The sequence below is a fragment of the Passer montanus genome, unplaced genomic scaffold, assembly GCF_014805655.1.
Source record: "Passer montanus isolate IOZ18808 unplaced genomic scaffold, ASM1480565v1 scaffold167, whole genome shotgun sequence".
NCBI lineage: Eukaryota > Metazoa > Chordata > Aves > Passeriformes > Passeridae > Passer > Passer montanus.
The window spans coordinates 551,560-575,529 of NW_024363938.1; the positions used below are offsets into that span (position 1 = coordinate 551,560).

General features: G+C 50.4%; 3 protein-coding genes across 8 annotated transcripts in view; 1 reads left to right on the plus strand and 2 right to left on the minus strand.

The window, feature by feature from the left end:
- Positions 1–1,396, minus strand: part of RNLS (renalase, FAD dependent amine oxidase) — a 67,465-nt gene extending 66,069 nt beyond the window's left edge. For all 6 annotated transcript variants that reach the window (XM_039703712.1, XM_039703710.1, XM_039703713.1 and 3 more), the window contains exons 1-3: positions 1,227–1,396; positions 1,041–1,137; positions 268–410 (exon numbers count right to left, since the gene is read on the minus strand). In XM_039703712.1, coding sequence (XP_039559646.1) covers positions 268–410; positions 1,041–1,137; positions 1,227–1,338 — 352 coding nt within the window. In that variant the 5' untranslated portion in view covers positions 1,339–1,396. The remainder of the gene's footprint in view (positions 1–267; positions 411–1,040; positions 1,138–1,226) is intronic.
- On the plus strand, positions 1,337–12,755 carry LOC120499706 (lipase member K-like). The gene is made up of 9 exons (XM_039703722.1): positions 1,337–1,609; positions 7,674–7,857; positions 8,467–8,665; positions 8,916–9,025; positions 9,165–9,301; positions 9,731–9,868; positions 9,984–10,055; positions 11,072–11,140; positions 12,501–12,755. The coding sequence occupies exons 1-9, from the start codon at positions 1,337–1,339 to the stop codon at positions 12,732–12,734; spliced, it is 1,416 nt and encodes a 471-aa protein (XP_039559656.1). The 3' UTR covers positions 12,735–12,755.
- Positions 12,756–19,291: 6,536 nt separating this feature from the next.
- On the minus strand, positions 19,292–22,427 carry LOC120499701 (putative lysosomal acid lipase/cholesteryl ester hydrolase). The gene is made up of 9 exons (XM_039703706.1): positions 22,329–22,427; positions 21,913–22,030; positions 21,297–21,495; positions 21,074–21,183; positions 20,720–20,856; positions 20,422–20,568; positions 19,883–19,954; positions 19,613–19,678; positions 19,292–19,525 (listed from the first exon to the last, which is right to left on the minus strand). The coding sequence occupies exons 1-9, from the start codon at positions 22,425–22,427 to the stop codon at positions 19,292–19,294; spliced, it is 1,182 nt and encodes a 393-aa protein (XP_039559640.1).
- Positions 22,428–23,970: the final 1,543 nt, after the last annotated feature.

Here is a 23,970-nt window from a genome sequence, read left to right on the forward strand (position 1 = left end):
TTTCCCCAAAACACAGGGTGGAGCTCACCCCTCTGCCTCCAGTTACACAGCAGATGTTCTATAAGGACTTTTATACCTGCAGGACTCGGAAATTCACCGAGCTCACAGACACGTTTATCCACCCAGGCGACTTCCAGGCATACACAAACCAAAAGGAACGTAAACATCCTCATCAGGGATTTAAATCTGAAACCCCGTTCAAAGGCACCGCCAAAAACACAGCCATTAAAACCTTTCCCTTCACACAAAGGCATCCAAAGGCATTACCTGACTGCTCCAAATAGTACTTGACAACCGAGGAGATGCCCTGGGGTGCCACGTAATTGCGGGAGCCTTCTCTCACCACCATTCCTTCCACGGGAGCGGTCAGTGGCTGCAGGATGCCGTGAGTGACAAGCTCCTCGTAGAAGCTGGAAAGGAAGAAACACACGGGAAATACAGATGAATGCACGGAAATACACATGAAAACTCGCTCTGTTTCCCACAATCAAAGTTAAGACCAGCCTGAATTTTAACAGGCTGCATTTCAAGGCAGGTTATGCATAAATGCAGCAATAAAAGAACAAACTACCTTGCTATTGCATTGGGCCTGGCCTTTTACCTGAGAGCAAGGCTACCTGTGATGGAACTGTCAGCAGCTTGACCCGGAGGCAGAGGAATACACAGCATTTCCCCAAAGCTCTGAACAGCAGCACGACCTCCACACCCGCTGCGGAGCACAGGAATATTCAGGTGCCTGAAGCGCACCTGCCCTTCCGCTGCTTTCCAGGCAAATTCTGCATTTTCGCACCGCTGCTACACCTCTATCCCCTTCCCCATGGCACAGGCGAGCTACCCCTGCACCTTTCATCCCAACCTACACCTTTCCCGGCTTCCACCCCTCCACTGCTGCCCGCAAATCCCGCAGGCAGGGCAGGGCAGGGCAGGGCGGCGAGCGAGCGGCTGCGGGGCTTTGGGGGCTGGCAGGGGTTAAAGCAGGGATGGGGATGGGATGGGATGGGGATGGGGATGGGGATGGGATGGGACAGGGCGGGTCTCACCTGAGCCGCGGCCCCGCCAGCTCCGGCTCGCAGGTGACGAACTGCGCGCCCAGGTCGGCGCTGCCGCGGTCCGTGCGCGTCGTGCTCATGCGGCCCCCTGCGCGACACGCCACACACGACACCACACATGACATGACACCACACATGACACCACGCGGCAGGGCTCCCCCGCCCCGCCGGACCCACCTGCGCCCCGCGCCTTGTCCCAGACGGCCACCTGTCCCCGCGGGGCCCCGCGCAGCAGCGCCGCGCCCGCCGCGCCCGTCAGCCCCGCGCCCACCACCAGCACCCGCGCCATGGCCGCCGCAGCAGCCGGGCACCCGGGCACCGGCACCGGCCCGCCCCGGACACCGACACCGGCCCGCCCCGGACACCGACACCGGCCCGCCCCGGCCACCGACACGGACACGCCTCTCCGCGGGCGGGGCATCACACGCTGCTGCACGCCCCCCGGGCGAGCCACGCCTATGGGCGGGGCTGGGAAAGGACACGCCCACAGCACGCACCTGTGCGCGCGCGGGAGCCCGCGGACACACACCTGGGCACACACCTGTGATGAGCACACACCTGTATGTGCACGCCTGTACACACGCACACACACCCCTGCACGTGCAAGCCTGCCTGGTGCACACACCTATACACAAACACACCCCTGTGTCACACATACACCTGTGTCACACACAGCTACACACACAGACACCCCTGTGTCCCACACACACCTCTGTCACACACACCTGTGGGTCTCACACACCCCTGTGTGTCACACACCCCCATGTGTCACACACCTGCCGGCGCTCCGGAGCTGGCTGTGTCCCCCCTCCCCGAGCAGCCCGAGCCGTATCCGCTCCTGCCCGCCCGGAGATGCTCCCAGCAGGGGCCGGGGGGTGACACCTTCCAACACCGGCCGCTGTTTTGCAAGGAGGCACGGCTGGCTGTGAGCAAAGCGGGATGCTGGGCCCGGAGCAAACAGCGCTGAGGGGCGGTGACACCGCGTGGTGACACTGCGTGGTGACACTGTGCAATGCCTGTGCCCCAGGAAAACAACCTCCCGTGCCCGGAGCCCCGAGAGTGGGCAGCTGGGGAAGGATCTGGGCTGCTACCCTTACCCAGCTGCGTGGGTGGGAGATGTTCCAGAAAACTGGCGATAGGATCGTTGTGGTATGGGGGACACCAGAAGGCGACACTTTGGTGTTTATCTGCAGAGAGGTGTGAAGCTCTTGTGCCCCAGGCACAGGCAGGTGTTGGTGGTGCTCCTCTCCCCAAAGGGAGCTCCGAGCTGACCTCAGGGCAGGTGTTGTTTAATCGGCTCTTCCTGGAGAGAGGTGGGAGCCCCTGTCTCCCCTTCCCATGTGTTGTGGGGCTGTCACAGAGGAGGACGTGTGCTCAGTCTGGCACTTTTTTCAGAAAAATAAAGGATGGGCTGTATAACTGACTGTCCAACATGTGAGAGGTTACAGCTGTGGATTCCCATTTGTGGGAGGTTTTCTCTCCTCAGCACTGCTGCCCCCAAAAGAAGCTTCAGGAGGTTGTGTCCCCTCCTCAGCACCTCCTGCAGGGCTGGCACCTTGTCCTATTCCCTGTCTGCTGTGGATCCATCCAGATTCTGCTGTCTCCCAGAGGACCCGTGGGGCTGTAATTCAGCAGGGGATTGTCACCACCATTTGTCACCACCCTTGCTGGTGTCTTTATGAAAAGGAGATTCCTCAAACCTCACAATATTTGGCCCTCTGGCCACCGAATGGCTCTGTGTGGGAGATGTGCTTGGGAATGGTTGATGGCTCTGAGTGGTCACCTGGATTGTCACTGCCAGCTCGGCATGCCAGTGAGCTCAGCAGTCTCTCACATGTGGAAGCAGGCAGGAAAGCAGTCACAGAGTCACAGAACCATGGAATATCCAGAGCTGGAAGGGACCACAGGGCTCACCAGTCCAACTCCTGGCCCTGCCCAGACACCCCAAAAATCCCACCCTGTGTGGAGCTCTGGCAGCCTTGGGGCTGTGCCCATTCCCTGGGGAGCCTGGGCAGTGCCCAGCACCCTCTGAGGGAAGCACCTTTCCTGATCTCCAGCCATTCCCTGGCCCTGTCCCTGTCACAGAGCAGAGCTCAGGGCGGCCCTGGGGAGGAGCTGCAGCCCCTGGTGAGGTCTGACCTCAGTGTGCTCTTCTCCAGCTGAACAAACCAAATTCCCTCAGCCAGTCTCTGTGTGACCCTCCAGACCCCTCACCATCATCTCCTTTGAATCCTTTCTAACACCTATTAGATGTAGAAGAGTATTAAGACATTACTACACTTAAAGAGTTGAGGCCAAAAGAGGAACACCAAGAATTAAAACAGAATCCCTGGCAGTAGTTTTACAGAAAACTCGATGATTAAACTTGAGCGTGATGGGTAGCACTGAAGTTTCCACTGGAATGGAAAAAGCTCTGTGCTCACCTGATGAGCACGTGGGGACTGCCAGCAAAAAAGCAGGAGTGGTGCAAGAGAGCAGGAGCTGGGTGAGAACCCTTGGAGGTGTGACATGTGCCTGCTTTAGGGCTAAACACCTACCTGAAGTATGTGCTGGTGGCAGCTGGCCCTGGATGAGGGCAGGGCACGGGGACACGGATTAGCAGCTGTGGCACAACAGCCTTACTGGAAATGATCTGGGAAGGGTGGCAGGCACCACGCTGGACACGAGCCAGCAATGTGCTCTCCCTGCAAGGATGGAGAACCCCGGCCTGGGCCACAGAAGAGGGCAAGGGGCACCTGGCTGTGGTCACCCCCGCCAAGGAAGGTGACATCTGGATGCTATGTCCAGTCTGGAATGGCTGGTGGGAGGGACGTGAAGATGGTGACCTCCACAGAGGCTGATGAGCTGTCAGTGACCCTGCAGCAGGAGGTGGAAGGAGCTGAGGGGGTCTGGCCATGCAGTGAAGTTCAAGGGACTCTCCTTGATCCTGATGCCTTGAGAAGCTGACCTAGAACAGGGGCCAGAGAGAGCTAAAGAATAAAGCAGAGATTTAATAAAAGGCCTGAATGGATCCACCTTGGGCAGCACAAGAGCCCAGCCAGGGCTGCACCCAGGATGAACCAAAATGGTCACAAAAAATGCATGACTGGTTACAGGGTCTCTCACTTTGATAAGTTCTGCTCAATTTGCATATTGGAGTTAATTGTCAAATTACAGCTTTAGGTTATGAAGTCCCACCCTGCTTATTTTTCTTCTTCAATTCACCGTTTTTTATCATCTTGGGCCTGAAATTTGAGTGGTTGTCATTGGTTCCCAGCTAGAGAAGGAATTGTCTCTCTACTCTGTGAAGAGAGCTCACCATCCCTTAATGTGATGCCTACACTTACACACTAAAGCAGCACAGAATCTGGAAAATATAAAAGCTAAACCTGAGGCATCAATCCCATTCAGCCTCTGCAGTGGTGGTGCTTCAGCAGGAGCTGCACAGGACCCTCAGGAGGCTGGAGCTCCTTGTAAGAGCTATGGCAATGTCCTGCTCTCCGAGTGCTGCAGGACTCTTCTGGGTGCAGCCTTTGTCTTGCCCCTTCCGGTGCCTCCAGATGAGTGTGGCCAGAGCTGCTCTGCCCTTTCCTTGGAGTGTAGGTTTCCATGTTCAGTTTCCTCAGAAGGTGAAAGCCAGAGTGTCTTACTCAGCTTCAGTACCCCAAAAACAAAGTCACCTTTCACCTCCAAACCTCCAGATTACAAACCCCTGTTCTACTCTGTGTTTATAGAAGTGGGACAAACTAGGTGCATACCTTGGACACATCTCAGGCCCGTTCCAGGCTGACAGACAAAGACACCTTTCCCTACTGACCTTTCACCACAATTTCCACAGCAAAACAATCTAGGAAAGAAGGGCAGGAGGCAGCCTCAGCCCTGGCACGGGTGATGGAGAGGGATAACTCTCCCTGTTGGCAGGACACTTGCAGGATAAGGCACTCGGGTACTCCTCATACCTCCCTGTAAGGGTGTGAAGAACAAGGGTGTTGTGGTGGGCTGGCACAGCTCCATCCCCAGCCCAAAGTGGGGCAGGTGGAGGGAACTGGGAGAGCAAAAGTGAAAAAGTGGGTCAAGGGATAGACAAGGTATGGGGTGTTGCTATGGCAACTTGGCTGGGTCCCATCCCTGTGCTATGAGGGAAGGGAACTCCATCCCAGCCTGACCCAGTACAGATGTTTTCAGGCTGTTGCCTGGGATTTAATCTCCATCTCACATGTGGCATCTTTGTATAACAAGAAGCATCATCATTCCTAAACCACAACTACGGGAAATCCATTTTAGATTTTGATCTTTCCTTGCAATAACTTAATTATGTCTCTTGTAATAAATAAATAAAACCACCATTGAAATGGGAAGCTGGAAACTTTCTTCAGCAATACCAATTAAACCACTTTATCAATGGGAATCACCTCCAAACATCCACAGTCACTTGACTCTGCCTAAACAATATTTAACTGGCCTCCACAAACAAATTCTGGGGAACTGCACTTTCTAAATTGTGCTGTCACCTAATGATTTATATGTTCTGTATCCCAGGGTGTTTACACTTGCCACCCCACCCTGCAGCTAGTTCAAATAGGGCTGTCTCCAGAGGGGTGCAGAGCAGTGCTCCGTGCACCAGCCAGGGTGAGAACCCCTCCTCTGGCACTGCCTCATCTCCATCTCCTCCAGGCTGGGCATCGCTTCCCTGCACTGCCCATCCTCTCCAGGGGCTGACACGTCCCTGCCTCCTCCTGCAGGAGCTGTGCCACCTCTCAGCAGGGCTGGCTGCCTTCCCTTCTGGACAGGTGAGTGTGGGGAAAGCATGGCTGGAGCCTGGGCAGGTGAGTGTGGGAAAGCATGGCTGGAGCCTGGGCAGGTGAGTGTGGGGAAAGCATTCTAAATGTGCCTGTCAATGGCACTTACCACTCATGGCACTTCTAGCCCATGCTTGCCTCAGAACAGGGGACCAAAATCTCATTTTGTGGGTCGGTTCTAGAGGCTGCTCCAGCCCAGTTTTTCTTGTGGTGTCCAGTGTTATGGTTGTTGGAGGGAGCAATCCTGGCCAGACCTTTCAGTACCCGTCTGTGATGCCTCCTGCCCATAACTGTGTGCAAAACCTGCTGTTCCCATCGGCCTCCCCCACCTCCTGTGGCAGCTGCAGTCTCCAGCACATTGAGTGAGGAGTTTTTAAAGCTGTGTTAAACCCAGTATCACTGAGGGATGTCCAGATCTGCTGGAAGATATATCTCTCCCCATTCTGCATATAGATTTGCACTTTAAAATGTCCTTCTCTGAATTAAATGTAATCAGTTCTTGTCCTTTACACCATGATCAAGGAGAAGGGCGAGAAATTAGAGATTTTCTTCTCGTGATTTTATTTCTATTTAGGGAGGGAAGGCAGTGCTGGAATTTATTCATCCTCCCTTTCCCTCCGGGGGAGGTTTGTGCAGTGATGTCAACAGGTGGTGCAAACAGCAGGGTGATGGGACAGAGCTGTCCCTTTTCTGGGAGAGAGACTGGAGCAGTGGCACTGCATGGTCACTGACATGACAAGCAACACTCTACATCCTCTGTGTGCTGGAATGGCTCCATGGAGGTCTGAGCAACCTCAGGGGGTTGGAATGAGAGGGGCTTTAAGGTCCCTCCCAACCCAAACCATTCTGTGATTCTGTGATTTTAACCTCTTGCAGCTCCCAGTGGTTTGTACGGCACCACAAGCGTTGTTTCCTCACCTCCTACAGGAATTCCTGAAAGTCTGCCCCACCTCCCTGGAAATATCCCTGCTGAGATGTGTTCCCTGAGCCACCCCGTGTGCATTAACACTTTTAAGTGGTCATGCAGGCCACCAGACTGAGGCCGAGTCCTGCCTGGGGTGTTCCCCTGCCCTCAGCTCTCCTTGCCCTGCTCTCCCTGGCACTGACTCTGTGGGTGTGTTGTTCCAGGCACAGCGAGGATGTGGCTGGCTCTAGCTCTGGGGTCCGTGTTCCTCGGGATGGCGTCTGGGGAATGCTTCTTGAATTCCCCATCTCCCAAGAACCCAGAAGCAGGGATGAACATTGTAAGTATGATGGCATTGGAGAGGAGGTGGGAAGTGCCCAGGAAACAGCCACCACTAAATAATTACAATGAAATATCACATTCAGGGATTTCCTTGCAGTAGCCTTGAAAATATTATTATTTATGGGAATAAATCACACAGGGCTCCATTTTCTTAATGCTGGAAAAGACACCCTTCTTTATTCATAAACTCCTTTTTATACAGTTTTACAGACCTCGTAATTGACTCTAATTGGTCAGTAGCTTTTTTTCCAATTACTTTTATTGGTTATTAACAAATTGTTGTTTTGTATTGATTGGTCACTTAAACTCTCAGTGTGTACATGCAGGGAAATTGTTTGTGAGAGATAGTTTTCAATTGTTGTTCTGTATTGATTGGTCACTTAAACTCTAGTGTGTACATGCAGGGAAATTGTTTGTGAGAGATAGTTTTCATTTTTCTATCTTGGTGCAAAAGCAGTTTATACAGGTGCAAGTTATTTTTTACCCATGAATAGCTTGTTATGTTAACTAATTGCTCACCCCAGGATTGCTTTCACATGGGAACTTGTAAAATGCTGGCTTTGACCAGGCCAGCCACTGATTCCAGGAGAGCAGGCTTGATTTTATGGAGCCTTTCTCCATGATTTTTCTACCTTACTGCAACAATTTGCTTTCTTCTTGTTGCAGAGTGAAATGATCTCCTTCTGGGGGTACCCCAGCGAGGAGTATGACGTGGTGACAGAAGATGGCTACATCCTTCAGCTGAACAGGATTCCTCATGGGAGGGGAAATGCTGGGTGCCAAGGTAAAACTGATGCCATACACACCTTGAGCCACTCACTGGGATACCAGGGCTGGTGCAAGAGGGTTCTCAGGGTTCCCCCTGGCTTGGCATCTGTAGCACGAGTTTTGATGGATCAGAATTTGTCAGGAAGGCTGATCTCTTACCAGGGATGTTTCCTCACCCTTCAAGGACCCCTGAGCACTGAATGTCAGGCTGCAGTCCCTGCTGGCACACCTTGGGCTCTCTCCAGAGCCTGGCTCCCAAAAAGTGCTCCTGCAGCCATTTGATGGATCAGCAGACTGGTTTGGTACTCCCTGAGGAGCCTCCAGGGGATCCTCTTGTCCTCTGAGGAGGGTTAGATCCATGAAAATTGCATTTTTCCTGTCACATCCCCAGGCTCCCCTGCGTTTGCCTACAGAGCTCCCTGGGCAGCCCAAGTTCTGCCAACATTGCCAGAGATTTTGGGGATAAAGTCCAAGACAATGGTGCATTTTTAAATGAAATCTAGAGTAACACCAACACAAACCTCCCCAGATTTTGGCTGCCATGGGGATAACACTTCATAAACAGTCTCAAAAGGCAACAAAACCATTAAAAATAAGGAGAGCCATCATGCTGCCTGTCTTGCAGGTGTGAGACCCGTGGCACTTCTGCAGCATGGTCTCCTTGCAGAAGGCAGCAGCTGGCTCACCAACTTGCCCAACAGCAGCCTGGGCTTCATCCTGGCAGATGCTGGCTATGATGTCTGGATAGGAAACAGCAGAGGGAACACCTGGTCCAGGAGACACCAGGTCCTGATTACCACACAGGATGAATTCTGGGCGTTCAGGTAAATGGGTCTGAGGGTCCCAGAAACAGCTGGATTCTGTCAGGGTCACGCTGCCCTAGCTGGGGGATGAGTGAACCAGGCTGGACTGAAGCTCATCCAAGTTATTTTGAGTGAACACCCCACGTGAAAACTCAGTAGGATGAAGGAGTTTGTGGGCTGGCCCTGCCCTCCCTGCTGGTTTTGTGGTTTGCTGGTGGTGGCTGTGCACGTGCTGCCCCTCTCAGCAGGACATCTCCTCTTCCTTCTGCAGCTTCGATGAGATGGCTAAATACGATCTGCCAGCCATGATCAACTTTATTGAGCAGAAAACAGGACAGAAACAGCTCTATTATATTGGCCATTCCCAAGGCACCACTATAGGTGAGTGGGTCCTTCTGACGACAGCACAAGAAGTCTCCATCTCCTCTCAGATTTGTAAAATTGCTCACTGAAATTAAACTATGTACATGAGTGTCTTGAAAGACTAACCCTTTTTTTCCTACTTTTTTTCACCCCCCAGGTTTTATAGCCTTTTCCACTATGCCCCAGCTGGCTCGGAAAATCAAGGTGTTCTTTGCTCTTTCACCTGTGACCACGGTGATATTTTCTCAGAGCCCGTTTAGAAAACTCTCATTCTTTTCCGACTCTGGGCTTAAGGTTGGTCTGCACTATGTTCTGCACAGCCAAAATGTTTTTCATAGGGATTGTGAAATTATCTGTGGAGTATTTCAAGTCATTTACAGAGAGGGGAGCTCTGCGCTCTGTTTTATAATGAAGGAAAACACATCTCACTGCAGAACCTTTCAGTCTTGTCCTGAATTCACTCCCCAAAATGAATTTTGGTGGTGAATAAAACTGATGCAGAGGCTGTGAATTGAGCCCTAGAATTTAACACAAGAGCATTAATGAAATGTAAGAGATCATGCCCATCAGAAACAAGGAGCAGAAGCATTTAACGGGGTGTAAGGGAGGCTTCACTATGGGCAACCTTAACATGGGGATGAAATAGAAGTTGTAAAGTGCTGATGCTTTGGGGAAAAGCATGACCAGACTTTGTATTTGATGAGCACATTTGGGATTTTACAGGAGCTGTTTGGCACCAGGGAGTTCCTGCCACACACTGCCCTGGGGGAGCTGGTCCTCTCCAGGTTCTGTGTCTGCTCCAAGATCTGCAAGCACGTCCTGGCTACAGTTTTTGGGTTTAACTGGAAGAACACAAACATGGTATGTGGGAATCAATCTGCAGAGGGTCCTTCTGAAGGCCAAAACCTTGGCAAAGCCCTGTTTTGCAGAGCCAAGGGAATGCTGTGAAATGTGAAATGTGCTCGTGTCCTTGCAGAGCCGATTCGATGTGTACATGGGACACACCCCAGCAGGCTCCTCTGTCCAGAACATCATCCACTGGCTGCAGGTAAACCTTCCCAGCTTCCCTCCCGTGCCCAGCAGAGTGTGCCTGCTCCCTCGTGGGCAGCCTGCCATGCTGCTTGCTGCAAGACACACCTTTGCCAGGTGCTTGTTGGTTTTGTTTCCACCCTGCCATAAAACACTCGGCAGATTTCAGAGCCCCCAGAGGAGTGGATCTGTCAGGAGGAGCACGTGGAGCTGAGGGCCCTGCGTCCACAGCAGGCACATTGCAGGGCTCTCATTTCAAGCCAGCTCCAGCCCTGCAGCCCCAGTGCCATCAGTGGTCAGGCTGTGGCAGAGGTGCATCAGGACAGCAGCCAATTAAGCTTAGTTCCGATAAAGTTCATTATTTCTCCTTCTTCCCCTCGTGGGCATGAGAACAGTCACCACCAGAGCCCTCTGACACTGCAATTGTGTTCTGCTGCACTCTTTTTCTCTTCCCCAAGCTAAAAATTTGCACATTTTTTTGGTACATTGCAGGCTCAGCCCTTCTCTGAGTTGTGTGCCACACGCTGTATTCAGGGCACAGCTTCTTCCCCGTGTGGAATTCCTGCTCAGGGACCCCAAAAGAACTCTGTGGGGTTTGTAGCAAGAACACAGACTCCATTTTCTAAAGTGCTGCTGCCCAGTGGAGGGATCAAGCCACCTTGACCTTGCATTGCTGCCAGTCCTGTTCCAGTCAGACAAGAGATGTTCAGAGGCTCCTTCCATCTTTGTGCCATTTCAGGCCCACTCTCCAGCCCACAAGGAATACTTAGAGTTCTAAACCCATTTCCCAGAGCATTTTAATTTCTTCCCATCCTGATGTTATCCACAAACATTAGAAGCATAACCTCTGCCCATTTGTCCAAAATCATGACAATAATTACTTGTGCTGGGCCTAGGGCCAGACCTGTGAGACACACTTGAAAAATCCTGGTTCAGAGGTGAAAACTAACTTTTGAGGGTTGACTGCACCCCCAGAGAGCTGTGATTTCACTCAGATTTTACTGTGATTTTATTGCATGTCTGAATTTGCTGCAGGGAGTCCATGGTGGGGCACTGAGAGCTTTTGATGGTGGGCACATGTACAACAGCCTTCATTACAGACAGGTGAGGTGCTTCCAGTGGCCTTCCCTTTCCCTGCTCTCTTCCCAAGCATTCCTGCTGTGTCTTCCCTTAATGCATTCCTCCCTTCACAAACTGGAAGTTAGGATCTCTGCCTGCAACAACAGCATTTTCCATTCTCAACTTTATTTTGCAAATAGCTTTTAGATGGAATAAAACACTTTAAATTAGATGCTTTCCACTTTCCATAGAAAAAGGGGAAATGGTCTCAAGTTACACCGGGGTGAATATTAGGAAAAATTGCTTCTCTGAAATAGTGGTTAAGCCTTGGAACAGAAAAAAAAAAAGCTTATTTCTTCCTTAAACAAACAAAAAAATTGTTCAGAAAGCAGCATGCTCCTCAACTGGATTAATTACACTGCAGGTAATGAGAGTTGTTGTTGACAAATCACCTCGTGGCAAGTCCTCAGGGTGTGGAGGTGAAACAAACCCTCCAGAAACATTTTAATTTCAAAAACTTGCTTCCAAACCCCTCCCTGCTGTCACTGAAGGAAGTGCTGGTGAAGTGTCACCACAAACCCAGCAGGGCTGGCTGGGAGGGACCTGTGGAGGTCAGGATGATCCAACAGCACAGCATCAGGGCAGCCAATGTTCTGCCTCCTTATCCAAACCATCTGTACAATCAGAACTGGAATCTCTAGCTGGGCAGAACAAATTCTCTAATTAATTTTAATTAACTAAATTAGTTAATTATTAATTAAATTAATTCTCTAAATCATAGCACGTAAGGCTCTGCTACATCCCTACAAAATTCCTTTCCTTTCCAGAAGAAAGGAGTTCCAGATTTCATTTCCCCCATTCCCAAAGACTAGCAACAGTGCACAGTTTGTTGCAGTCCAGCAATATCTCTTCTTTGTGAAGCCCCTTTTCCATCACCTCCTTTGTGAAGCCCCTTTTCCATCTCCTCCTTGTGACACCACTTTTCCATCTGCTCTTTGTGAATCCACATTTCCATGTCTTCTTTGTGAAGCCCCTTTTCCCTCTTCTCTTTGTGAAGCCCCTTTTCCTTCTCCTCTTTGTGAAGTACCTTTTCCATTTCCACTTTTTGAATCCCCTTTTCCCTCTCCTCCTTGTGAAGCCCCTTTTCCATCTGCTCCTTGTGAAGCTCTTTTTTCCTCTCCTCCTTCTGAAGACCCTTTTCCATCTCCACTTTGTGAAGCCACTTTTCCCTCTCCTCCTGGTGACACCACTTTTTCCATCTCCTCCTTGTGAAGCCCCTTTTCCACATCTTCTCTTTGTGAAGCCCCTTTTCCATCTCCTCCTTGTGGCACCACTTTTTCCACCTCCACTTCATGAAGCCCCTTTTCCACCTCCACTTTGTGAATCCCCTTTTCCCTCTCCTCAGACCGGGGCTCCGTTCTACGACGTGCAGACCATGGAGGTGCCCACGGCCATCTGGAATGCAGGCCAGGACTGCCTGGCCGACCCCCGGGACACCGCCCTCCTCCTGCCCCAGGTCAAGAACCTGGTGCACCACAAGCTGATCCCCCACTGGAACCACATGGATTTTGTGCTGGGTCTCGATGCCACCAAGGTTTTGTACCGGGAAATCCTTGACATCATGAAGAAGTATCCCTAAAGATGCTTGTTCTACTTGATATGATTTATTTTTTTTTAGTGCTGTCTCTAGAGGATTTTGAAATTTCTTTCTGTTTGGACCACATGAGTATTGTTGATTAAAATGTTCTGCTTTTAACTGGAGCACAGGGTAGGGAGAGGAGCCTTCGTGCTGTTCCTGGCTGGCACTGCATTGCCTTCCTTTTCCCTCCTTTTCCCTCCTTTTCCCTCCTTTTCCCTCCTTTTCCCTCCTTCTTTTTTTTTGTTTTGGTTGGTTGGTTGGTTTTTTGGTTTGGTTTGGTTTCTTTTTGTTTATTTTTGGGGTTTTTGGGGGTTTCGTTTTGAGGTTTTTGTTTTTGGGGGATTTTTTTGTGCCTTCATCAGTGACACAAAGCTCATTGTTGCTGTCTCGGGTCTGCCACTGCTACGCCTAAACCATCAAGGTGGATCAGAAAGAGATCCAGCAGATCTGTGGTGAAAAACACCAGAATTAGGATCCCAGAATGGTTTGGGTGGGAAGGACCTTAAAGCCCATCCACCTTCCACTGTCCCAGGCTGCTCCCAGCCTTGTCCAGCCTGGCCTTGGGCACTGCCAGGGATCCAGGGGCAGCCACAGCTGCTCTGGGCACCCTGTGCCAGGGCCTGCCCACCCTGCCAGGGAACAATTCCTTCCCAAAATCCCATCCCTGTCCTCTGGCAGTGGAAGCCATTCCCTGTGTCCTGTCCCTCCACCCCTTGTAAATAGTTTCTCTCCATCTTTCTCCCTTCAGGTTCTGGAAGGACATCTCCCTAGGGAAAAAAACAGTCCTAGTGGTTTTGAATTCAATAAAAACTGTAATTAATCCCATTTTTAATGTGGCTGGGTTTGGGCATTTTTTTTTTCCTTTCAGTGACTGAGAGGTGAGAAATTAATAAATCCTGAAGAGAAATTACAAGTCAGGCAGCCCAGTGTGTGGTTCTGGTGGAGAATGTGTAAAATCCAAATAAAAAGGGGCTTAGGGCATTCACAAAGTGCTTATCTTAGGGTTTATCTGAGAGGTTTGGGGAATCAGGCTGAGCAGTGATCTCAGAGATGCCGTGATTTGTTGATGGTTATTTTTTTTAGCCTGAAGGAAGGGCTGTTATTTTACAGCAATAACAAATTTGGCTGTTTCTGTCAGCTAAAATCCCGAGGCCCAGAAAATCTTGATAAAGAAGAATGAGCTTCTTTCAAGGAGGGAGAATCCAGCTGTGAGGCAAAGCAATATTTTGTGGAGAAATTACTCAAAATCATGCACTGGAGTACGATCAGATTTTCAGTCTGTCAGGCTTCCTTTAAAATTCCCTGGAAGATCTGCATCACCCTGAAAAGCAGAGTAGATCAGTCAGAGGCTTGGGGGAGGCCAGGAAATAAATTTGGGGGAGAGCAGCCATTCCAAGTGTTGCTGTGGGTTTATATATTTTAATACTACATTATATTATATTATATTACATATTATATGATATATCATATATTACATTATATTTAAATTATATATATTATGGTCATATAATATATACTGTATATATTATATTATGTAATATATATATTATATATTATATATTGTATTTTATATAATATATACTATTATAATATGTATAGTATATAAAATATAATATATAATTCTATATTATATATAATTATATTTTATATTTTATAAAATATATAAAATATAATTTATATGTATTAATATGTAATATATTGTATATATAATATTATATATAGTATATTATATATTGTATATGCTATATTAATAGATAATATAATATAATATAATATAATATAATATAATATAATATAAATTTCTGTTGTTGGTATATTACTATATATCAGAATTCCTGGCTCTCATTTGCTTGGCAGAAGCGCAGGACAGAGCTTCCTCCCTGCTGCTGGCTGTCCTTGTGCTGCCCTTGCTGGCTCCTGCAGTGGCCTTTGGGGGAACCTTCCCCGGGTGTCTGAGCCAGGATGTGTTTGCTCCCCTGCTGCTTCCCTCACCATCCTGTCCTCAGCCTTTCTCCTCTGAAGGGCAAAGCCAGCCAGCAAAATGAAAATCTAATGGCATTTATTTATGAAAAGAAGCTTGCATTCATTACAGTTTCCTGTCACAAAGCCACGTTGGTTTCTGTAAATAATTCATTATGTAGTTCTTTTTTTCACCCTTTTTGTTTCCTAAGTATGTAGCTTCCGCCTCATTCCAAGAAGCTTTCTGTAAAATTGTCTTTTTAGGTAATGCTCTTCACCTAATCTGTTTATTCAGTTTCTTCAAGACCATCCATTTCCAGTAAATACTCTTCTCTCTGCTAAGAAAATTGCTTGTAAATTTTATCGGGTGATCAGATTATTGGATTTGGATATTGTTTGCTTTTCTGTCTTTAAGAGATTCTCTAAGCATCTTTCTGTAGTACAAATTCTTGCTTAAGTTAATCCTGTTTAAACACATCTCCTTTTTTTTTTCCTTAAAGTCTCTTGCCAGTTCTGCAGAAACAATCTGCCCAAAGCCAAAAAAAAATTTTAAAATTTGGCTTCACTTGGTATTTTGCCATGGGGAAAAAGGGCATATCCTTGACTGCTTTGTCTCTTTTTCCTGTGCCTAAATATTTTCTTTCCCTTTCAAAACCCTGAAACAAAGCTGTGACCCAAATCCTGGCTGAAATGAAAATAAATCAGCTGCCAGCAGCGGGAGACATTTGCAGATGAGACTCGTGGCACATGGCAGGGCCCAGAAGGTGTAGAAATAAATGAGTGAAGAAGCCCCAGATCGTCCCCTGGGGTCAGGAGGGTACAGAGGGGACACCCCAGGGTGATACAGCAATCCCCAATGGGCACCCAAGCAGCTGGGAAGCACCAAAAATCCCAAATTCCCAGTGAGGGTTTTCCCATGTGCTGTTTTCCATCAGTGCCTGGCAGCCCAATGGTCCCATCCCAGCTGGAGGGGGCCCTCACCTGTCCCCACCACTGCTCCTGTGACAGGTCCCCTGCCACTGCCACCACGGGCTGCCACCCTGCCCAGTCTGGCCTGTTGTCCCTTGCTGGGAGCACTGGGAAGGCACCAGGAACCTCAGGGGACAGTGGCACTGAGGCCGTCACCACCCTGCGGAGGGAGAGGACATTCCATGCCCCCTGTCATTCCATGAGGACGCTCTGTGTCCCCTGTCATCCCATGCCCCCTGTCATCCCATGCCCCCTCTTATCCCATGTCCCCTGTCATCCCATGCCCCCTGTCATTCTGTGCCCTCTGTTGTCTCATGTCCTCTGTCATTCCCTGAGGACATTCCATGCCCCCTGTTATCTCATGTCCCCTCTTATCCCATGCCTCCTGTCATCCCATGCGCTCTGTCATTCCATGCCCCCTGTTATCCCATGTCCCCTGTCATTCCATGAGGACATTCCATGTCCCCTGTCATCCCATGTCCCCTGTCATTCCATGAGGACATCACATGCCCCCTGTCACTCCATGCCCCCTGTCATTCCCTGCTGTCCTGGTGGGACAGGGTCATTGGAGCTGTGCCATGCCAGACCCCCCAGCCTGCTGAGTCAGCACGTTTGTCCCTTGGCTGGCAGGCAAACATGTCCCCAGATTAAAGGCTAAATAAACAAACAAACAAACAAACAGCCTTTTGCCACCGGGCTCCTGGGAGAGCAGGCCAGGTTTGGTGTGGCAGCAGTGACAGCCAGACCTGCTGGCCCTTGGCTGCTGAGCTTCTCTGATTCCGTGAGCAGGTTGACTCTTGTGTGAAAGCGTTGGGAAGCAACATAAAACAGAGGCCAGGACTCCAGGTCCTCACAGTTTTGGGGGTGGAACAGGAGCCTGGCTTTCTTTTCCATGGAAAAGGTGCTTGAAGGTGTTGTTGAAGGCGCAGCCTCAAACACGGGCGTGACCTGCCCTCACCAGTCCCAGCATTGTGTTGCAAATTGCTGGCAACAGCCCTGTGTGCCAACTCCTTACTTCTGGCAACCTGTAATTAACTAATCTATTGACAGATTGACTTCAATCCTTCTCCTTTCCCTCTCCAGATGCAGGTCAGGGGTTGGAATATCTTTGAGGAGCCCTGGGTGGGCTCAGTGCTGTGCAGAGACCCCAGTGTGGCTGGTGCTGGTGCTGGTGGCACCACCAGATGCCTTCCTCAGGAGGATCGATGCCCTGAGCCCAGCTTTGCAGCCCCACAAGCTGCTCAGCTGACGTCAGTTTGGGTTAGAGAGCAATGCTTTATCCTTTAAACATATTTATCTCTCTATTAAAAGGCGGGGGATGCAGAGGTTGCAAATTAATCCCACTGAGGTTTAATCCTCCCAGATCGTCAGCATTTTTATTTTCTTTGGATTGGAGGTCCTAAAACCTTCTGCTGTGGGTGTCTTCTGCCACGTGCAGGGACTTGCAGGCAGAATCCTGCACAGCTCCACAAACAGCTGCTGGCCAGCACATGTAACAGACATTTATTCTGTTTATTGCATGTTATTTATGGCAGAGGTTTGTCTGTCATAAATAATATGCAATAAACAGAATAAGTGAATCCCATGTGATAAATAGATGGGGCTGCTAGGCTGAGCACCTCACCTGATGGGTGGCTCTGCTGGCTGGGCAATCATCAGGGAGGTGGGGAGATGCTGGTGTCTGTTCCTTGGAAAACCTTGAGTTGCTGTTTCTCATCATCCACCCGGTCAGGTTTTCACACCGAGGTTTTGCTCCAGAGTCCTGGAGCTGCTGACCAGGTAGAAATAGCTCAGTCCTGGTCACTGAGCCACACCAAGGCTGCCCTGTGGATGCAGATGAGTTTTCTGGTGCCAGCCTCTGGCAATACTCTGCCATTCCCATCCCTGGCAAGGTGAAAGGCACCTGCAGAGGACTCACCCATCCTGGTGCTGGGCTGCTCTGCTCCTACAAGCTGGCAGATGAATGGCTTTGGGGATTGCAGGGGTTTTTTTCTCTGAGGAGTCCTGCTGATAAGGTGGAACCCAGAAAGTGAGATGCTCAGTTTTGCCAGATGTCCCCAGAACCTGAAACTAAGTCATGGCACTACCAGTTCCTGCCCTGTTTAATGCAGCACAAATGTAAGGAAAAAAATATTCTAACTTGGATTCCAGAGAGTCAGTAAGGAGTTAACCTCTCCAGGATAAACAGAGTGCCTGAAATTTACTCCTCTAGTCATAACTTTCCTTTTCATTTCAACAGTAAGGAGCTAAACAGGATGAGCAAGAAAAGCTTGGCAAGAAACCATGTGGTTGGAGAGGGATAGCTGGGTGGATTTGTGAGGTGAGAAAGGGCTCAGCCTCTCCTGGCACATTTCATCACCAGCAAATCACCAGGTGTGAACTCCACTCTCTGCAGTGAGGAGGATCTGGTGAGGAGAATCTCCTGCTCCTCTGCCCTTTGCCAGCTGTGCCCAGCTCAGAGCCTCCTCTTTCCACCAGTGGCTGTCACAGGGTCACTCTCCTCCCCTCCTGTGCCTAAACCCACGAACCACAGCACGTGCTCGATTCCTGGAGTAAAGTTTCACTCTTGGATTGCTCTGAGCCTGCAAAAACTGGAAAGAAAACCCCAACACAGCAGATCTCCTGCAAGCCAAGGGCTGCGATGCAAGACTTTATTGCAATCTCTACAGACACAGAGGGCAGGCAGAAATCACAGCATTGCATTGAAAAGCCTTAAATCAGTATGGAACAGGGGGACAGGGGACATTTTTACTTAGGGCATCCCTCACACAAACCCAAGGCACATGGGAACACGCAGCTCCTCCATCCTGGGGCAGCACATGGATGGATGGATGGATGGATGGATGGATGGATGGATGGATGGATGGATGGATTTATGGATAGATTCATGGATTCATGGATGGGTTGATGGAGGTATTGATGGAGGGATTCACAGATGGATAGATTCATGGATAGATGGATTCATAGATGGGGTCATCAATGGATTCATGGATGGATTGATGGAGGGATTAATGAATGGGTTCATCAATGGATTCATGGATGGTTTTAGGGGTGGATACATGGATGGATTCATGGCTGGGTGGACTTATGGATGGATTCATGGATGGATGGGTTCATCAATAGATTCATGGATGGGTTCATCGAAGGATCCATGGACGGATTGATGGATGGATCTGTGGATGGATTTATGGATGGATTCGTGGATGGATTCACAGATGGATTGATGGATGGGTTCATGGATGGATTCATAGATGGATTCATAGATGGGTTCGTGGATGGATTCATAGATCGATTCATGGATGGGTTCATGGAGAGATCCATGGATGGATTCATAGATGGGTTAATGGAGGGATTCATGGATGGATTCATAGATGGGTTAATGGAGGGATTCATGAATGGGTTCATGGATGGACCTATGGATGGGTTCATGGATGGATTCATGGATGGGTTCATGGATGGACCTATGGATGGGTTCATGGATGGATTCATAGATGGGTTCATGGATGGATTCATGGATGGGTTCATGGATGGACCTATGGATGGGTTCATGGATGGATTCATAGATGGGTTCATGGATGGATCCACAGATGGATCCATGGATGGACCCATGGATGGATCCACGGATGGATTCATGGATTCTCCTCCATCATGGCCACCATCCGCTGGTACAAGTGCTCTGGGGCGTTCAGGCCCCAGTGGTGGTCGAAGTGGTTCCAGTCAGGGAAGTGCTCATGGTGCACAACGTTGGTGAGGCGGGCCAGCAAGCGTTGGGTCTCCGCAGGGGGAGTGACCCAGTCTTGTCCCCCGCTCCACAGGGCCACCGGCACCCTCATGGCTTCGATCTGGTAAAAGGGAGGCCTCAGCTGGGAAGGGGGAAAGCACTCCTGTTACCTGGGGGCTCTGATGGGTGGGGTGTGCTCCCCCATCCCCATCCCAGCCAGCCCCCTCACCTGGTTGTACTTCTCCATGTTTCTCAGCCCGTAGTCAAACTGCTTGAACTCGGCGGTTTTTGCAGTCTGGAAGGCAGAGGCAAAGGGTTAATCCAGGTAAAATCCCGGATCAGCCCCCCCAGACAGAGACACCTTGGTGCAGCAGCTTAAAAAGCCCTTTTATATCTTAGCTTTGATTCTACCTCCTTGACCTGTTTCCAGCAGCATTTGGAGATGCCACCTTCACATATTAAAGGAAAGTTAAAATAGTTATAAAATCAGAATCTATACCTGTCCCCAGTGCAGAAGATTTTTTACTGATGTATAGTCTGGGAAATGAGATAAATACACATCCAGTCGGCTCTACAGGAAAAAGAAAGTATTTTCTAAGTGAGTTGGGAAGGATGAAAATCCATCTAGGCAAAAAACCTCAAGCATTCTCTCTTATAACTGCAATATAAATGTTATACGCTCTTTATTCTTTAGCAGCTTTATTCTCCCCAGAGCTAGGAGCACCTTTCAAAAGTAAGTCACTTAATCAATGGAAATACACTTAAAATGGAAATACAGTTGGTCCAGTCATTCTTTGGTTATTTTCTTCTGCAAACTTGTTGTGTGTCAGCCAAAAATGAGGCAGCAGTTTCCCTAAGAGACAAGACCATGAGTGATTCTCTCTTACCATGAGGTTTAATACCCCCACCCCACTGCAGGAAATCTCCAAATAACCACTGCCTTTCACACCTTATTTTGGGGGTTTATACTCATTGTTGTGTCTCATTAACTATCTCCAGGTGATAGTTAATGTGACCTGGAGAGCCTGGTGCACTCACAATGTTCAAGTTGTCCCTGTCGAATCCTCCAACAAGGAAGATATTGTTGGCACACATTTCAGCCACTAGAAGACTGCTGCAGTGCTCAACCAGGAGCAGTTTCTCCTTCCTTGGCACCAGAACCAGCTCTCTGGTTCCAAACATCTCCTGCAGGAGCACAAGGAAATGCTAGGAATGATGCTAGGAGCTCCAGCGCCCGCCGCAGGTGCAGGAGCAGCACACAGCAGCAATGCAGGGGGCAGGAGTTGCCAGAAGCCCCAGGATTTTGGCAGTAGCAACCCACAAACACCTCCTGTACCTTGAGCAGCAGGTCTGGTAGAAAGGCCAGCTTTAGCACCGGGCCCTGGGCATGGCAGAAGGTGTACACAGGAGCCAGGGCAAAGAAGAGTTTGATTTTCCTGGCCAGATGTGGCAAGCTGGAAAACGCTATGAAACCTGAAAAGCAGCATGAGAGCACACAACACAAACCCCAGCTCACCCCAGGCCCTGTGTTTGAGGGGTTTTTTGACCAAAAAATGCTCCTTGATGCCAGCAGAGCCCGGGATGGACGGGCAGGACGTGGCAAACCCCTCCATGCAGAAGGCTGGGAAGGCAGGAGGGGACAGCAGCTCCCAGCAGCATCCAGCTTGGGATGGACATTGATGTCACTCACCCAGGGAGCTGCCCTGAGCGTGGCCAACGTAGAACAGCTGCTCCTGCTCCGTTTGCATCAGGATGAAGCCCACCATGGCCGGCAGGTCGTACATGGCCATCTCGTGGAAGCTGCGTGGCAAAGGGAGAGCCTGGAGGAGATTCCCACCTCCCAACCACCCAGGGACACCAGGGGCTCAGCGCTGGCAGCCCTGCAGCCCAGCTGTCCTTGGTGGCCCCCTGACCTGAAGTCCCAGAACTCCTCGGAGGCCACGGAGAGGCTGCGGTGCCGGCAGGACCAGCTGCTGCCCCGGTTGTTCCCGATCCAGACGTCGTGTCCCGCGTCCGCCAGGATGAAGGCCAGGCTGTTCTCAGGCAAATTGTCCACCCAGTCACCACCATCCAGGCAAAACCCATGCACTATCAGCACGGGGGTCCTGGGTCCTGAAAGAGGGAGTTGACGGAAGAAGACACCTTTCCCATATGGAAATAAAACACCACTGTACGTCATGATGCTATTTTCTGCAGGCTGCACATTAAATGTTCCCTTCTCCCATTATTATATCCCTGGTTATGCTGGTGCTTTTTTGTGTTTGGGGAGCTTCTGCCACCCCAGGCCCTGAGCCTGGACCTTGGAGCAGGGGTTTGCTGCAGGGAAAGAGCCACTGGGGCTTTGCTGCATCATACTGCCCCATCTCAGGTGAACTAAAACACAACGCTGAGCTCCTGAAGGCAGCCAGGAAGAAACTCCTCACCCCTCTCCCAGCTGCCCAAACCATGCCTGAAGGCACAGGCACTCCTCTTGCACCTGGGCAGGGGCCAGGGTCACAGCTGGTGGCCCCTGGGTGAGGCTGAGCCCACCTGCGAGCCCCGCGCTGCCCTTGCCGTGGGGAATCCTGTTGAGGCTCAGGAAGTAGCCATCCTCTGTCATCACGTCGTACTCCTCGCTGGGATAGCCATGGAAAAGGATCTTCTGGCTCTGCAGGGACAGAGGGCAGAGAGTGACCCTGTGCCTGCCTCAGCTTCACCCACTGCTGCCACCCACGTGGTGTCCCCCGGTGTCACCTACACCCGAAGGAATCAGAGAGCAGGGAGAGGCCAAGCTCAAGATGAGGGCATGAAGTGAGTGCCAGCAATGTAAACATGGGAGATTTTTGATGCCCTGAGCCTCTCAAAGAGGCCAGGTGCAGATGCAGGGAAGGGGTGAGCCCAGCTGGTCCCTCAGGAAGGACTTTGGGCATGCCCATGGAGATGTGAGGTGCTCCCCCAGCACTTACGATGTTCATGAATATTTCAGGGTTGTGGAATGCTTCAGCATCTGGGATGGCATCTTCCAGCCCCTGGGCCAGGCACAGGGCCACCAGCAGCAGCCACATCTGGCCTGCCCACAGCACCTGGGGGATAAGGGGGCTGGATGAGCAGGGCTGTGGGTGCTCCAGGGGCACAAGGAGCACTGTGCAGCCCCAGCAGCGTGGCAGCACAGCCAAAGCCTGATGCTGCCACAGGGAGCAGGTGTCTGCAGCCCCTTGTGCAGTTTGGAGCCCACCCCAAGCCTCTCTGGGTGGCCATTCTCATCTAGTCCAGCTGTAACTGCAGTGTGGGACAAGTGGCTTCCCACCACCCCCTGCCTGGGAAAAGCATCAGGGTGCTTCAGGGAAATCCTTAGGCTTTCAGATAAAGCATTTCAGGGCAAGAATGCTCCCCTAAAGAGGAGGGGTCATGCCAGACCTCCATCCTGCAGGAGCTTCCATGCTCCATCCCTGCCTTGGGTGTTTTACAGCTCCCTACCAGGTGCTCCTGTGCCACCCACAGCACCCAGCCCAAGGCATTCCAGACTCAAGGGCACATCCAGCAAAGTCCAGTTCCCTGGTGATCTCTTGCAGGAGCTAAAGATGGCTCTCTGCCTCCCAGAGTGTGTTTTCCCAGTAGCCTTATAGCATGGAAAGCTTTCCTGGGCTGCTCAGGAAAACAGCGGAGCGCCGTGTGGGCACAACAAAAACTCCCTCTCACTCAAAAACAAAGTGCCAACGCAAGCCCTGCTCTGAGCTCAAGCCCACCACCAGCACCTCGGTGCCTCCATCTCCACATGCAGGTGAGAAGGGATGTCCTGGGACTAAACTGCTGTGATGGCTGAGGGAAGCAGAGGTTGGATTGCTCTTGGAGCCCCAAGCAAACCACATTGCTAAACCTGATCTCCCTTTGTCCTGCCCAGCTGCCCAACACCACAACTGCAGGCTGGACTCAGTGCAAATCACCTCTTTTAGGGGCTTTTAGTCCTGTAGCCCCTCAAGCTGCCTGTGGAATGAAGATGGAGAGGGCAGCAGGGAGCAGGAGCTGCAGTGGCCAGCTCCTCACCCAGCTTAGCTGCCCACAGACACAGGGAAAGCATTGCAGGCCATGCCTGGGGACATCAGAGCCTGGCCAACTGCTGAAATAAACACTTCACTGAGCACTGGGGGTTACAGGGGATGGAGAAGCCAGGCCTGCTCAGGGATCAGGAGATGCCAGATAGAGCAATGTGATCCCCAGCGCTGTTTTCTTGTTGCTAAACCCACAGGAGTTTCACACCAATTTCATCCCCTGGTCAAGCTTGTCACTTAGGAAAGAGCTTCTTTCCCTTGGGGCTGTCCAGAGAGGAGTCAAATCCCTGCCAAATTCTATGCCCATGGTCCATCTCCCTTAGATCTGCACTTCACCACCTGCAAGGGACCTTCCACTGCTCCATGGCCAGCAACAGCCCACACTCATTTTTACTGATGTATAGTCTGGGAAATTAGATATATACACATCCAGTCGGCTCTGCAGGAAAAAGAAAGTATTTTCTAAGTGAGTTGGGAAGGATGAAAATCCATCTAGGCAAAAAACCTCAAGCATTCTCTCTTATAACTGCAATATAAATGTTATACGTTCTTTATTCTT